At 36.9% G+C, this 15720-nt stretch overlaps 2 protein-coding genes and 1 pseudogene across 2 annotated transcripts; 1 reads left to right on the forward strand and 2 right to left on the reverse strand.

The window, feature by feature from the left end:
* Nucleotides 1–233: 233 nt before the first annotated feature.
* Nucleotides 234–2914, reverse strand: LOC114721760 (probable methyltransferase PMT2; annotated as a pseudogene).
* A 2869-nt stretch (nucleotides 2915–5783) lies between these two features.
* LOC114721759 (activating signal cointegrator 1) lies at nucleotides 5784–8610 on the reverse strand. The gene is made up of 4 exons (XM_028907611.1): nucleotides 8406–8610; nucleotides 6856–7551; nucleotides 6668–6766; nucleotides 5784–6271 (listed from the first exon to the last, which is right to left on the reverse strand). The coding sequence occupies exons 1-4, from the start codon at nucleotides 8559–8561 to the stop codon at nucleotides 5981–5983; spliced, it is 1242 nt and encodes a 413-aa protein (XP_028763444.1). The 5' UTR covers nucleotides 8562–8610; the 3' UTR covers nucleotides 5784–5980.
* Nucleotides 8611–12971: 4361 nt separating this feature from the next.
* On the forward strand, nucleotides 12972–13947 carry LOC114721763 (glutathione S-transferase U9-like). The gene is made up of 2 exons (XM_028907615.1): nucleotides 12972–13323; nucleotides 13566–13947. Exons 1-2 carry the CDS (start codon nucleotides 13006–13008, stop codon nucleotides 13944–13946), a joined length of 699 nt encoding a protein of 232 aa, XP_028763448.1. The 5' UTR covers nucleotides 12972–13005; the 3' UTR covers nucleotide 13947.
* Nucleotides 13948–15720: the final 1773 nt, after the last annotated feature.

Consider the following 15720-nt stretch of genomic DNA (forward strand, 5'->3'; position numbering starts at 1 on the left):
GAGAGACATCTAAAAAGAGGGAAAGTATTAATTTTTAACAGGTTCTGTGCTTCACTGTTATAAGCAGCAAGAAATGTAGGGAAATTTAAGCTGACCGTGAAAATTTGGAAGGCCAATACTTCCTAGATGCATAACATCAAATTCGGTGCAAAAGTGACAGGTAATTGATGAACTATGAGTTGAAAGAAATGAGCAAGGGCCGAAAAAAGAAGTACTCTTCTGTCTTAAATATAAGACCATTTTGTAGTGTAAATTACATTACAAAATGAGTCCCATATTTAGGACCGAATAAGTAAAAGATTTTACCAGACATCATTTGCATTTGTAAATTCACATCTTGTAGGTGGAGTATCTTGTTCAGGGCATTCATCATTGTTTAATCTTTTCTCCAGATGGCAATTTCACCTTTTTCATGTTTCTTTTCCCAGCATAGAAGTTTAGCAATATCTTCAATCTTCCTTTGCTCCTCCTCAAGTTCCCCTTCAGGACGTTGCCAAGTTTGGTAGTTATTCCTCCAGTTAATAGGAGGACCAGAAAGTATCCAGTAACCACCAGGTCTAAGAACTCGGTCCACTTCCATCATGTACATTCCACCTGTGGAAAGAAATCCGAAAATTGAAGGTTAGGAAAATCATGTGATTCTTTGTCAAGGCAACAATGGACAGTCAACTAAAACAAGAAAAATGATGCATCTTTTTAAACATCAGTATGTTCAAATAAGAACGTGCTTTGTTAATCATTACAACTTGGCAGACCATAGATTTTTTAACAAAAAAAAAAAAAGTGTAAGAAGATACACTGTCACAAGTGTAAACAATACAACTCATTTTGACGCTGTACAAATGCATGGGATCCACTTTAAGCTCAAATTACTGGGGCTTTTCATGGCCACTTTGAACAAATTGAAGACAGGAAAATTAGAATCAGAGCAAGCCCCCAGTTCGATCAGGCAAGTCATTATTATACGCATATTGTCAAATTTTGTTCACTTTTCTGTCATAAAAGCCCCCGTGGCTCATGGAATTGATTCTATTGAGCCAAATGAAAGATTGTATAGTGAAAAGGCAGAAACATCACCATTTGAACCCCATGGAATTAAACAGCGAGAACAATGAGCCATGTCAAAAGATCCAGCAGGGAAAGGCAGCTTGATGGTTCCAAGAACACCAATAATTGCCGGAACACCTCTTTCCAAAGCAAATTGGACTTGTGCTTCATGAGAATCCCTTGGTGCAATTGACATTGTAATAACCTTTTTCTTAAACAGGTATGCACCCCAACTAGCAACCTAAGCACCATCAATGAGTGAAAGATAAGATACAGCATAGATAAATCAAAGCTAGAACCACAGAAATAGGATTAAAAATGAGATAATGATGTTTGTGCATGATTTGACTCACCCCACAGCCAGTATCTAATGCAGTTCTGACCATCCCATTGTCCAATGGGATAACAGATGCAAGTTCGTCAATATAAGCATCAGCTCCTTGGGAAATTGTGTTCCTCCACCAGGGAACCTGAAAACATTCCCTTCATACTGAATCCAATTCTGTACAGCCTTTTCTACAGTCAGGCTCTTATAAGGCACATTAGCATATGGTACATAATCCCGGCTCAGGGGCCATGGAAATGGTGTTACATAACCTTTAGGTGCAGGTATGAGACAATGCAGCTTTTCTTCTTCAGAAGGACAGTGCCTTTCTCTGTAAACCATATTCTTTCTGGGGAATGTCATTGCTCGCATTTGATCATGGCAGGGAGTGTAATCCATGTAGTGATCTTCGCATGGCTTGAACTTCTTTACTTTTAATTCAGAATTATCAGGTGTTCCATCAAAATCGTGGTGGGTGTCATAATTTAAGTTAGAGAGGATACTGCAATCTGTCTGCTTAGTGATCTCCAAAGCTATGCTATCTCCCTTCCCAAAACCACTCCGTTGCCATGCACCTAATATATAGAAGAAACCACACAAGCCAACTATGAAGAAAACTGATCTTGAAATCCTCTTTCTATTGCCTCCTGGTTTTACTTTTGTTGCCATGATGGAACTTTATTTTCCTCCAAACTATACAGAGATGCTGCAAATTTGACGCAGAATATATTAGTGCATAAATGTCTAGTGTTTACTGCATTCCGAAGTTGGTATGATGATCCTGTGTGAAACACAATTATGTTACTTTAAAACAGGCAAAAAGGAAATAGAAGTGATCAGAGGATCGCCCTTGACAAAACAATCTGCATAAATCCTAGTTTCAAACATCAACCACACGCAAGCAAAACAATCAAGCGTTGCTGGGTAAGTACATGTTTCTAGTGAATATTTGAAGGAAAAGACACTCAATCCCTAAACAAATCGTTATGGCGTGTTCGTCTGACTAAACCGACTTGCCAGAGTCAACTCAAGTGCACGAAACTAATAATTAGGAACAACTACAGCACAAAACTTGATCACAATCTCTTCTGATTTCCCTTGCTGCATCTCGTTAATGTTAAAAACTTACAAACAACAACACAGAAATTCCAGTAAGACCATAAGAAGGTCGGGTAGAAGTTTTGGGGTTTGATCAGATAAACAATTTCGATGATTAAATCACCATCTCTCTAAGCATTCCAGAAGAAAACAAGACCGGGCAAAGGTGAACGAACAACTTTTAGCAGTCCCGATCATTAGAATGGTCAATATATATAAATGAGAAAAGAAGAATTCTTACTGATCTCAGACCAATCAGCGAGCGTGTTAGATCAGAATCGAAGACGCATCTTCAGAGACTAAGAAGGATCTGCAGCATATGGGGCCTCTATAGTCGGTGGCTCTATAACCAAATGCTGATCCCGCACTTCGCATCGGCGGGAGGGTCCGCACGTTATGAAATGGAAAAGACGGCGTCCAAAACAGACCAACGAATTTTCAAATTTAAATTTTTATACATTATGAATAGAAACTAATAGGTGGCCCGAAATGTGAAATGAGAAACGGGTGGGAACTGGGAATTGGGAAACAAATCGATGATAGCTTAGAGTGACAACTCACAAAACTAATGAAACTCGAAAGAAGAAAACAACTCACAAGAGCAAATCTTGCAGGGCAAAGGGGCTTCGGGGGAAAAATGATACGAAAAACACGATTAAAAAACAGAAGGATGAAAAAAGAACGAAATTGAACGCCAAAAAACCCAAGGAAAAAGAAAGAACTGGCCGCACTGGGTCAATTTGGACTCAAACTGATTATATTAAAATAAAATAATTTAACTAAAAATAACAAAACACAATATTAATAATCACTAATAACAAAATTTAAGAAACATATTGATTATAAAAATAATAAATACAATAATATTAAAAAAATTGATCTTTACAAGTCATTAATAACTAAAATTAATAATCATTGATACCAAAATTATCACTAAAATTTATTGAAATCTATAGTGACTGAGATATTTAGAGTTGAATGAGAAAAAATAGGACCAATAGCAGCATAAGTATTCAAAGCGGTCCTAACTGTTTTCACATATTCACACCGATTTGACCGGTTTGATGCCTAAACCGCATCGGACCACTGGTCGGTTCATCAGTTTTTTGGTTAAGTTTGATTTTTTGTTCTATGTCAAAAACAAATTCCTAAACAAAACTCATGAATCTAGTATTGATATTGATTTCAGTTTTCCTTTTGTCAAAAAATTGTAAGTTTAACAAAAAAAAAAATAAAAATTAGGGCTAATATAATTTTGAGTCCATTAAATTTGTTCTCGTTATGGTTTTAGTCTCTTAAATTTCAAATCATAGGTTTTAGTCCCTCTAGGGGCAAAATGGTCCATATTTTTATTGAATTATAAGGACCAATATTTTAAATGAAAAGAAATTTGAGGGATCAAAACTTATGATTTGAAATTTAAAGGACTAAAACCAAAATAAAAATAAACCTGATGGACTCAAAATTATATTAACCCTAAAAATTATTAAGTTACTGCTTCTTCCCGTTTTATGGTTGAATACTTGGCTTGCTAGCTGTGAATAGATTTGGGGCCAATAAGTAATAACTCATCTTGGAGACTGATTGTAAAAAATTATACTACCTCGTGTTGATTAATTTTAGTAGACTAAGAAAGTTTTTTAAGTTAGTTATTTGTAATAAATAATATTATCTTCTTAAAATATCTTTATTAATCATATGTATTAGTTAGAATTATCAATTAATAAAATATTTAACATGTATAACTATTATAACGACTACATTGAAAAAAATAATACATAAAAGAAAAAAGTAGATTTAGTTTTATATTTAGAATCATATTAAATGTCGAACTACTTTTATGTTAACAACTATACTAGACAGCATAACTCGATACCAGGTGTAACAGAGCGGTGAATTACTTAAGAGCTTTGAGTGCTTGTATCTTGCGGGATGGTTTGTTCCAAGTATCATCTTCTCTAGCTGATACTTTGTTCGGTATGCACCAACACCAAGCATGATTGGCCCTGAACATAATCTGGATGGCAATATCCAAGAGAGGACGCTTTTGTGTGTTAGTCTATGCTTGAAGCCCCTTTTTGTTGGGTGTTCTTTTAGCTGCGTTCCTCAACATATAAATACTATTTGTAACTGCTTTTTGTTTAGTATTAATAAAATTGACTGTTTTGGCAGAAAAGAAACTACTTTACAGTCTTCACTCTTCATGGTGCCCGAAGCCCCCAAAAAATGGCCTCCATTTATTTTCAAGAAAACTAACTATTTAGTGCTTTTTATTCGGAGAAAAATAAGCTAAATTTTCTTTTGGAAAAAAAAAAATGGCTTGTGCTATGTTAGCTAAAAATTGACATTTCAGAGTCTAAAAATTAATTTTCACTACATTTTAACAGTTTTAACGAGCTTTTATTCTTGGCTGACATTTTTCAAGTTTATTATTATTCTTGTTATTGTTAACTTCTTCTTGTTGTTGTCATTAGTATTATACTATTATTATAACAACCAAGTATGGCATAGTTGGTAAAAGATTCAGGATAACTTTGTGATTTTGTTATAAATTGTGTTACGCGTACTTAACAATATCCCACGCAGTATTAGATTCACAATATACACGATTGTGAATCTAATGCTATATAATATTAAAAGAGGCTGTCAGGAAATAATCAATACTCCTCCGGTCCTTAATATAGGACCCAATTGTTGAGTTAATTTTGGTCCTATATGTGATAATCTCTCCTATACTTATTATAAGTTATAACCACCTAATAATCACTTCACATAAGTTAATAAAGTTAAAATTAGTTATTTCTTGTAAAATATCAAAATTATCGTGAATAAAAGCCATTAATTAAAAAAGTTTAATTAGTTAAGTTTTTTATAATTAGTTTTCAATAATACACGAATAATTAATTTTATAATTAGTTTGCAATAATACCCGAAAAAATTAATATTTCAGACAAAATATATTATATTATAAAATATGATGGAAATTCTTTTAATAAGGACACCGAGTAATAATCAACATCAATATATTATCTATTTCAATGTAAAATACTTCACCTACTAACACCTTTACTACTCGTAAGTCATCCACGTGTTACATGTAATCATTTTTGTTTTATCGTTCTTTTTTTTTTTTATATACATTTTATTGGAATCTAGCGTAATTTTATTTTTACTCATTCTATATTTATTCACATGTTTAAATATAGATAATACAATATTTGAAAATCATCTTAGGCGTTATCTCTCATGCCCGCGTATCAGAAAAAATATCAAGTTCATACTAATTTCTGCAATTTGGCAAGTGCATATGGGGAAAAGAAAGAGGTTGAAAATGTCAATTTCATTTGCTTCTTTGGAAAAACAAGAGCATATTTTCAATTTTCAGACGCAAAGGTAGTGCCAGAGAATTAGATCCCAAAAAGCTGAATGCTATGCTATACTACACTCATGATCCAGTGAACACTAACCATCATCTCCAGCGCACAGTCCACCATTCACTGAAGGAACCTGTCAAGAGTTGCCATTTGAATCTGCTGCCAATTTGCTTTCCATCATAAAATACTTCAAGTCATTGCTATCATGCTGCACCCTCCCTGTGATCTCCAGGCATAGACCCTTGCTCAACCCTTTCTTTGGTTGTCTGTCTTTGCCAGACTTGTTACCTAAGCCCGGGTCCATAAATATTGGTTGAATCTTAAGATTTGGGTTTGGCTTGATCCGGTTCACTTCCCTTTCATCCAGCGGACGCAGTATTCTATTTTCAGACTGTAATCCTGAAGCTTCATCCTCATTCAGAAGAACCTGCAAGATTGATGACGGAGTCCAAATAAAGATATGGACAGATACAAGACGAGGTTTGCTTGTAAATTACCATGCAAAGGCAGATATATATAGCAACGTCAATGGGAGAGGTAAAATATCACATGAATCCAATACTTCCACAAATAAAAGTTCGCACGCAGCTAATCACAGGAAGCATCTAAACTAAGAAGCCTTACGCTTTTCACTGTCAACTATTCAACCATCAAATAAAAAACACAAAAATGTAAACCAGTAAAACAAACAAGAAAGATAACGTCAGATATATCTATAAAATCATGGAATGAAAGATGCGCTTGTTTCGATTCCTACTCATAAGATAATTCAAGCAGCATACAATTCAAGCAGTAACTTTGATAATATTACTAAGAAATAAACCTTGCGGCCAACTAGATCAAAAGTCACAACAACTTTACTCCGTTTGGCTCGCTCTGCATCCTCCATCTCCTCTTGTTTCTTCTTCAAAAGTTCTTTTTCCTGAGAAAAAATGGAAAAAAAAAAAAAATCAGCCACTGACTAAGTGGTATACTGATGGAGGACAATTACAAGATGTGAACAAAATATACCTCCTTCGATAGCCAACTGTTTCCATCAATCTCATAATAGTCACTTTGGTCATCATAAACTGTTGTTCGAGCTGCAGAGTTTCGGTCATAATCAACAAGCCTCTTTGCAAAAGCTTCAGCAGCAGCTTCTGCTTCTGACAAGGGAGGCAAACCTTCTTCCAGACCAGCATATGTGCTCCCCTCTTTCAACACAAGGGAACCACAGAAATAGCAAGGTCCCTCTCCTTCCTGTTCACAAACTATCTTGCCACAAGATAAACAATTGCTGACTAGTCTGTGTCGTCGTGCTTGGCATGAGCATGGTCTTCCCTGCTGAAATACAATTGACCCTTTTGCAGCCTCAGCAAGTGAAATAGCTTTCCCGGCTTTCTTCTTTTTAGAATTCACTTGATTTCCCTTATTTGATGTTTTTGATTCACTTCCTAGACTTGGAATCTGATTTTCCAGATTTTTGGCAACCAAATCTTGCTTGGGTTCCACCTGATGGCTGGAGACTGCCACTGCTTTTGGTGTTCTCAATGATTTTTTAGTTCCACTGGCAGATGCTTCAACTGAAGGCGGTTTGACATAGGTATGTAACTTAGAGGTAGGAGCATTCGAGGTAGGAACATCTGACTTGTTGCTAAATTCTGACTGAGCTCTCCGTCGCAAGTATTCTTCAATCACGGTTTTGCCTGCTTCTTGACCGATTATATTCTGCAAAGATAAAAAAGGATTGGACCATTTAGGCCTGCATTTTCTTGTCTACAGCCAACTAACAACTGCATTTATCTGATTAAGGGAGAATGCCGGACCCCCTACAAAAATTTATCTAAACATAGTGCTTTAATATGAACGTAATAGTTAAATATTAAAAGTTAAGGTCTGCAAAAAATCCATTCAAATGTTAAATTGCAAGGGCAAGTTCATTGACAGTATGGTTATACTCTTAAGTTGAACAAGGATAGAGATGCTCATGTTTAGATCAGATGCACAGCGCAAGGTGCCTTGCATCAGTGCAACCAGGGTTCGCCCACCGGGCAATATATAAATGAAAAGGCGCAAGCTAATATTTGCCTACAAAGACAAAATCCCACTTGAAATGATAGAACACCTAGTCGTCAGTCAGTTATGGAAGAACAGGTCCCGACAGAAAAATCCCCACCATTATTAACCGATTCCATGACTCCCAGAATTCCTTGTTCAATTACAAAAAAAAAAAGTCATAAGTAGATATTCAGAAACTGTTTTTTCCTCTTAAAGTCTACTTCCTTCCCCATTCAGCTGGATTTCAATTGCCGGGGTAAAGCTATCAGTTTGGAGTTTATTCATCGCTGTAGGACCCAAATACTGTAAGATAGTCACAGAAATACTTAATGAACTCAATTCCATAGAATCGCATTCACAAGGATTTCAGCAATGGATCATACATTGTTTAACCATAGAATACCCAGTAATGAGAAACAAAGAATTAAATCAATATAATCAAATTGCGCTGAACAATAAATTAAAGAGGAAACTAAACCATCCATCAGTAGAATATGGGAAAGGAACAGAGGGAGAGGGATTACATCAAGGTACTCTTTGGCATCACGAGGATCAGCAAGGTCGCAGTAAGAAACAAGGCCTGAAATTATATCTTTATCGAGGCCTAACCCCAAACCAGTTTCAATCTTCTGACACAGATCAAACAGGGCCTTCTCCAACCACTCTCCCGGCGATTCCATCTCCCCAAACTTCCAAAACGGCTCAGGCTATCCAGATCGCAACCTCTCGGGTTCCTAATTCGCCGCCAGATCTTCCCAGGTGGGTCCCGTGGACTTGCGAATGGCCTGCAAGAGAACTCGTTACTTTCCAAAAAAAAAATAATAATTCTTTTAATTTTTGTACTAAAATTCAAGATCAAAATTGAGAGTTTAAACAAATATTAATCATATCATATAAACATTAATTTTTTTAAAATTTCTATATTTCAAACATTTATGTGAATTCAAATATTTTTAGTTCTAATTTTAGAGAATTACAAATTTGTATAAATAATTAAAAGATAGTGGCAATTTAGATTTAAGTATTAAGAAAAGGAAAAACTGGAAAAAGGTCTCGCATAAAAAATTTCATAGTGAGAAAGACTTAAATTTTTTTGTTTTTGGAGCAAAACAATCAAGTTTTATTAATACCACAAAAAAGATACAAACACAAATAGCCACTTAAGGCCCAAAAAAGAAAAAACATTCAGGAACAAACTTAACAATACAACCTAACACACCAACTCACCAAAACAAAAGAAACAAGCCTAACAAACAGAAAGAAAGGAACAAACAGAACAAAACAGGCAAAGCAGTTAGCCTATACCTGTCCTCTTACCAACAACTAAGTTGAGTCAACTTGATCCATACCACAAACCCTCAAACACTCTGCCAAATCAGCATTCAACACAGCAACCAAAGGAGATGGTGGCATCAAAGGCCATTCCTCAGGAACCATACCCCTTATTGCCTCAGCTGCAAGACAATTCATAGCCTTGTTACCTACCCTACTGATCCAAAAAACATTCCGGCTTTGTTTAGATGATAAGACATCCAAATACTTCTGCGCTATCTCAGAACAATACCACTCACCCCCACAGTAGTTTTTCCTCTTCGGAATGCCATGCAATTCCTGACAATCCATCTCGAAAACCACATTGTTCTAGTTTTTTTTTCCTCTGCTATATTCAAGGCTGAATAAAGAGACAAGCATTCAGTCATAAAAGGAGAGGACGATTTCACCAGCTTGCCCGTACCACCTATGAACTGCGCGGGAAAGACCTAAATATGAGTAGTAAAATTCTGTGTACACAAAATTTGTAAAGTACTTATGCTTTTTATATATTGCCTTCGTCCTAAAATTGTATTACAAATTTGATATTATTTTTTTTTTCTTACCTTAGATGTTATATTCAGAACATGAGGTAATATAATAAGTTATCAAGTGTCTCAGCGCGTAAAATTTTTCAAGGACAACGTGCGTTTCATGGCTTTTTGCTGGGCTTACTGTAACATCCTAAGTTTTTATCGGGTTTTAATAGCCTCTTTTGGGTTGATTTTGAGGATAGACTAGTGATTTAATCTCGATCTGGGTGTTTGGGTTGAATTTGAGGTTTGTTGGAGGAATAGGTGAACGTACCCCTCTCAGGGTATGTTCGCCGCGGCGCACCGGGAGTTTCAGAGGGGAGTGTCTTCTCGGGAAGGTTTGGTCGCGGCGAAGTCTTGGGGACGCCGCGGCGAAGTTACTCTAGTGAGCGAGGCTTCCCTTTCGGGAAGGTTTCGCCGCGGCGAAGGTAGGGGTATGCCGCGGTGAATGTTTTCTGGGCGAGCGAGAGTTTCCTCTCGGGAAGCTTTCGCCGCGGCGAAGTCGGGTTTTCAAGCGAGTAATCCCTCTTGGGATTAGTTCGCCGCGGCGAAAGGTCGCGAATCTATATATTCGCGGGAGGAGTTCAGCGTGCGGAAAATTAGAAAATCTGAGGTAAAGAGAGAGGCTCTGCTAGGGTTTCGAACTTTTGGCTTGGAGGAGGCATTTCTAAGGATCCATTACCTCAAGTAAGTGATTTTAACCTCTAATCTATCTTCTTGATTGGAATTTATAAGGATTTATGGTGAAACCCTAGGATTTTCTAGGTTGTGTTGGAATTGAGGTTTTTGACCGATTGTTTTGGGTTTAATTGATTGCATTGGGTTAGTTTAAGTATTTAATCGGTGTAGTTTTCTTGGATTTAAAGAATCTTGAGTTTTTGGAGTTAGGGTGTATGGAATTGGATGATTTGGGATTGAGGATGATAATGTAGAGATTGATTTTGAGTTTTGTGAATTGGGTTATGTTAAGGAGGGTTAAATTGGATGTTTAATCGGTTTAGATTTGTTGTTGGAACCTTAATTGCTCAAATGAGATGTTGGAGGTTGAATTCCTATAGTGGGTCCTTGAGGTTTGAACTCTAATTGATGCTTGGAAGGAGACTTGATGTTTTAATAGACTTTGAGGACTTTGGAGTGTTGTTTTGATAGTTATACCCTTTGAGTTGGGTAGAGTTTTGATGGGAGATAGGAATTTTGTGTCCCCAAGTGTTGTTTTGGCCACATTATTAGTTTGAAAGCTAATATATGATGGTTGTGTGTTTGTGTGCTTGTGTAGACCGGTTGTGAGTCTTGGTGGTGCACGGGGCCACATCGTTGGTTTGTTATTCCTTGCTCAGGCGAGAGGTAACCACTTTCCAATCCTTAGTACTTGCTTCTGTGGTATTGTGAGTAGATTTATGTTTTGTGCTCTAAGTAGTAATTATGTTCAAACTGTATGTTGTGTATAAAAAGGAAAACCGTCTTGTGGGACTTCGACTAGTGATGAATGAATTTTTGGAATTGTGAAAGATATGCTACTGAATGAGGTTAATTGTGAAATGATTATTACTCTTTGATTATGATTTGAGCATGATGCATGATTTGGGATTTGGTGAGAGTTTGATAGTTACTACCACGTGGTAAGGCCTCCATTAATGCATGATGGTTGGCTTAGTACGTCCCCCAGAGTGAGGGATAGGCCTTTTATGGCTCCCTACGTCCCCCATAGTGAGGGATAGGCCGGCTTCGGCTCTTGAAAATCCCCCAAAGTGAGGGATTTGGTTAGTGGGATTGTATCATTGCACTGGCATAATTTTTTGTGGCTATCTTGTTATCTTAGTATTTGTGAACTGCCCCACTTGACACCTCACGAGCACCTATTTAGTAGTACCTAGTATTGGAAAGGTTGGTTACTGGGACTTTGTCTCACCCCGTGGTTTACAATGTTTTCAGGTGAAGGTTCCGGGCGTGGGCCATCGGGAAGAGACGCAGAGGCTTGAGCTTGGTTAGCTTTAGGCCTCTAGCATTTGTATATGTATGATTAGTATATATTGCCACATTTAGAACTGCTTTTTTTTATATAATTGATTACCCAGTCTTGATGTAAACTGGAGAGATTGTATCTCCTTATTTTGGTTGGCCGGAGGCCATTGCTAGTGTTTGATGAACTCTGGATTATATGGTTGAAAACTATTTAGATGGGCTGATTTTGATGTATGTGTTACCCGGGCCGGAGGCTCGGAGGCCCAGTAGTTGTAAATGAATGATTTCAGTTGCATGCAACGGTTTAAATGTGAATTCAAAATTATGCAAATTTCTTCCTACTATGGTAGTCCATTTAACAGATTTCCTTTTCTACCATAGTAGTGATTTTATGATGAGTTATGATGTTTTTAAGGTTAAGGGTTTTACACTTACCATGCCCACCAGGCAGTGACGAGTGAGGAAACTGATTTGTGCATGAAGCTTATTTTACACAAACTAATCATTTTGAGAGATAGAAATCTTCCTTGCTCAAAGGTATAAGCTATTGAGAGGTACTATCTCTCGTGTTAAATATAAAATCATAATTTATTCTGTTTCTCAAATTTATAATATGTTCTAAAAAAATATCTCAATTAATTATAAAGTATTTCTACTTAAGTATAATTTCAATGTATATAATTGAATAATAGTAATTTAAGAAAGTTAACACACCTTTGTTATAAATAACCAACCTAACTAATTTTCTTAATTTTCTCAAATTAGTTATTTAGTTCTTATATTATGTAGGAGGCAATAAATAACAGAATGCCCATTGATTCGAACAAGCTATTGCCGTGCTTAAAGTTGTATATTCAAATAAACTTACAAGAGAATCATTTTATCAGTAACATCGCAATGGTATGTGGCAGAGACAGAGCCTACAACCATAAAACGACAAGTCAGTCAACTAACTACTCCTGTTGAGCCAGCCCAAAAAAAAAAAAAGAATAACTTATCATCCCAGTTGCATAGTCCGGACCAGATGTCAGGGCAGATGTGTCTCCTCCATATATTTTAATCACTATATAATTTTCAAACACTCCAATACCATCAAATTTCACTCTCCAAGTGTGAAAATATATTCCTCATCTTAGACCAAAGGATTCTTGCAGAGCACGTAATTGATTCTTCATGGTCAACTCCTTATCCTGAAAGCCATATGGCATTTGAAAACAGGGCAACGGCCAAGTCAACAACTTGGGAAGCAAGCTTGAAAAACTATTTGGAACCTATAAAAATTTTCCCGTTACAGGGAAATAATTGTTGCTAGAGAGCTATGGAGAACCAGAAGGTGATCCTGCATGGAATGTGGATTAGCCCTTATGTGAAGAGGGTAGAGTTGGCCTTAAAGCTGAAGAACATCCCTTTTGATTACGTTGAGGAAGATTTGAGCAACAAAAGTGAGTTGCTTCTCAGGTACAATCCGGTGTACAAGAAAGTTCCTGTCCTTGTCCACAATGGAAACCCCATTTGTGAGTCATACGTCATCCTTGAGTACATTGACGAGACCTGGAAACATGGCCCCAGATTGATGCCTGAGGATCCCTATAGAAGAGCTCAAGTACGCTTCTGGTCTAAGTTCATCCAGGATCAGGTAATTTTTCATCTTGGGTCATCCGTGTGTGAGAGTGTGTGTGTGTGTGTGTGTCAGAGTAGAGATTATTACTGCTTCAGAGCTTCCATAAATAAGCTTTGCTGTAATCTTTGTTAACTGTTTCTAAGTGACTTTGTTGCCCCGGTAAGTTAGTGGAAAAGAAGGATTACACTGAGCCAAACTCTAGGAAACACTTTTTGTCTGATTGCCGCATTTTGCTTTGGTCAAAATTGCCGTTGCAGTTATTTGGAGCATATGTCTCAGTAGTAAAAACCGAAGGAGAAGCGCAGCAGAAGGCCATGAAAGAGATGGAGGAGAAATTGGGGTTGCTGGAGAATGGGATGAAGAAGTATTTCCCAAGTGGCAAACCAGAAGTGAACGAGAACAACGCTGGAGTGCTTGACATCATGTTTTGCTCTCTGCTCGGACCCTACAAGTCACAGGAAGAGGCTCTGGGTGTGAAGTTGTTAGATGCAGACAAGTTTCCTGTGTTGTTCTCTTGGCTAATGGCTCTGGTTCAGCTCCAAGTGGTGAAAGAGGCAACCCCACCTCATGAAAAAGTGGTCCAGTTTCTTCAGTTCGTTCGCCACTCTGCTCTTCGTTCTACTACTTCAGCTTCATAATCGATCAATTTTCATAATCGATCATGCCTTCAAATGGAGGCTTTCTTATGACCAGTTACTTGTAGTCTCTTGTCTCTGTATGTGTGCTCATATATGTCTGAATAAATGTATTTGCGTGTACGTGCTTGCTTCTTCAGAACAATTACAGGATATATGTGCCAATAAAATGCCAATACGCGAGTTTAATTTTATCGTTGCGAGCTAAGTCTTTACTGGATAATTTTGAAATTCTTATATTTTACTAGTTCTTTCTTCTTCTTTTTTTCGTTGCCAACTACTCCCTTCAGTCCTATTTATGAGTTTCAAATTAGAAGAGAGGTGTGATTTATTTTATAAATTTTAATTTAGTATTTGTCTTAATATTTAATGCATATTTTCTAATTTTACCCTTAATTATTCATTCTCTCTCTTTTGTCATAATCTATCTTATCATATTTTTTTCGCATATTTTTTTTCTTTTTTTCTTAAAAAAAGCATATTTGGAAACAAAAATATATTTTTAACTTATTTATTACTTTTAACTAATTATTCGTTGTCTGTAAATTAATTATTTGAAACTTCTAATAAGAATCAAATGGAGTATATTTTACTAGTTCTTATACTCCTACGTCTTTCTCCCTTTTTTCTTAAAAAAATATAAATTAGATCACTAAAAACTCATTTGGTTCAAGAAAAATCTGGCCCAGAAAATGAAAAATCTAATGCCCCATTCGATAAGATGGAAGAGTTTTTGAGAAGTGGTATATAATTTTTAATTGAAATTTGAATTTACAATGTAAAAATACCAAAATATCCTCACCCCAAAAAATCACAGCCCCCATCGTCACCGGAGGTCACAACCATCATTGTTTCAGATCTGTCAAAGACAAGAACCACCTTCGCCAGAAATATAGGAGCCAAAATCGAACGGCCATTGAATCACAAGAAACCAAAATCAAATCAGGAAAAAAAAAAAAAAGAGGCTTCCACTGCAACTCATCACAAACTAAAAACAAGGAATTGAACCTACACAAACAAGAAAGCAAACTCAATCTCATTTTTCAAAAAGAAAAACAAATAACTTGCAATGGTTGGACTAGATCGGACTTCGAACTCGTGGTGGAAGCTAGATCGGACTTTGAACGAGCGACGGAAGGTAAATGACCATGGTATGCCTGTTGACGGCGATGACAACCATGGAAGGGGATGAAAGGCGACAAGCTCCAGCGTTTTACTTTGGGGTCGCAGCTGGAGGGCTTGATGCTTGTCTTTGACCACAGCTCTGCCGTTGTCCATGGTTACCGACGCCACTGCAGTCATCCACATCTCTATCATCGTCATCGCACGTCACTGTTTATGGCAATTGAATGTCTCTTGTACCCAGGGCTATTTGGTCTTTTAATTTCCAGTTCCATGAAACTCGAGAGAGTTCCCTGGCTTAGGGCATGGAACCCACTTTCATCATTTTTGATGGAAGTGGCTTCCACAAGGAACTGAAATCCATCGCACCAAACATGCTTAAAATGACTTCCATCGCCAGTTCCACTTCCGTCTCCCCAGTTCAATCATACCAAACGAGGCATAAATTTTTCAACGGTGACGGTAGTTTGATTCAAAAAAGAGATGGGAAAGAAATGGAGCACTGATCCTGATTTTTTTTTTTTTAAAGAGATGAAAATTGGTTCCCATCAAAAATCGTAGGAACAAATTTCAGTCGCCCACCACTTTTGGAAAAGACAGAGGAAGTGTGGAAAAGTTTGGTGAGGACAAAGACTCTTCTGCAAATATGAGCTTT

Source organism: Neltuma alba, unplaced genomic scaffold (assembly GCF_004799145.2).
Source record: "Neltuma alba isolate B1F8T4 unplaced genomic scaffold, ASM479914v2 tig00012066_pilon, whole genome shotgun sequence".
NCBI classification, from domain to species: Eukaryota; Viridiplantae; Streptophyta; class Magnoliopsida; order Fabales; family Fabaceae; genus Neltuma; species Neltuma alba.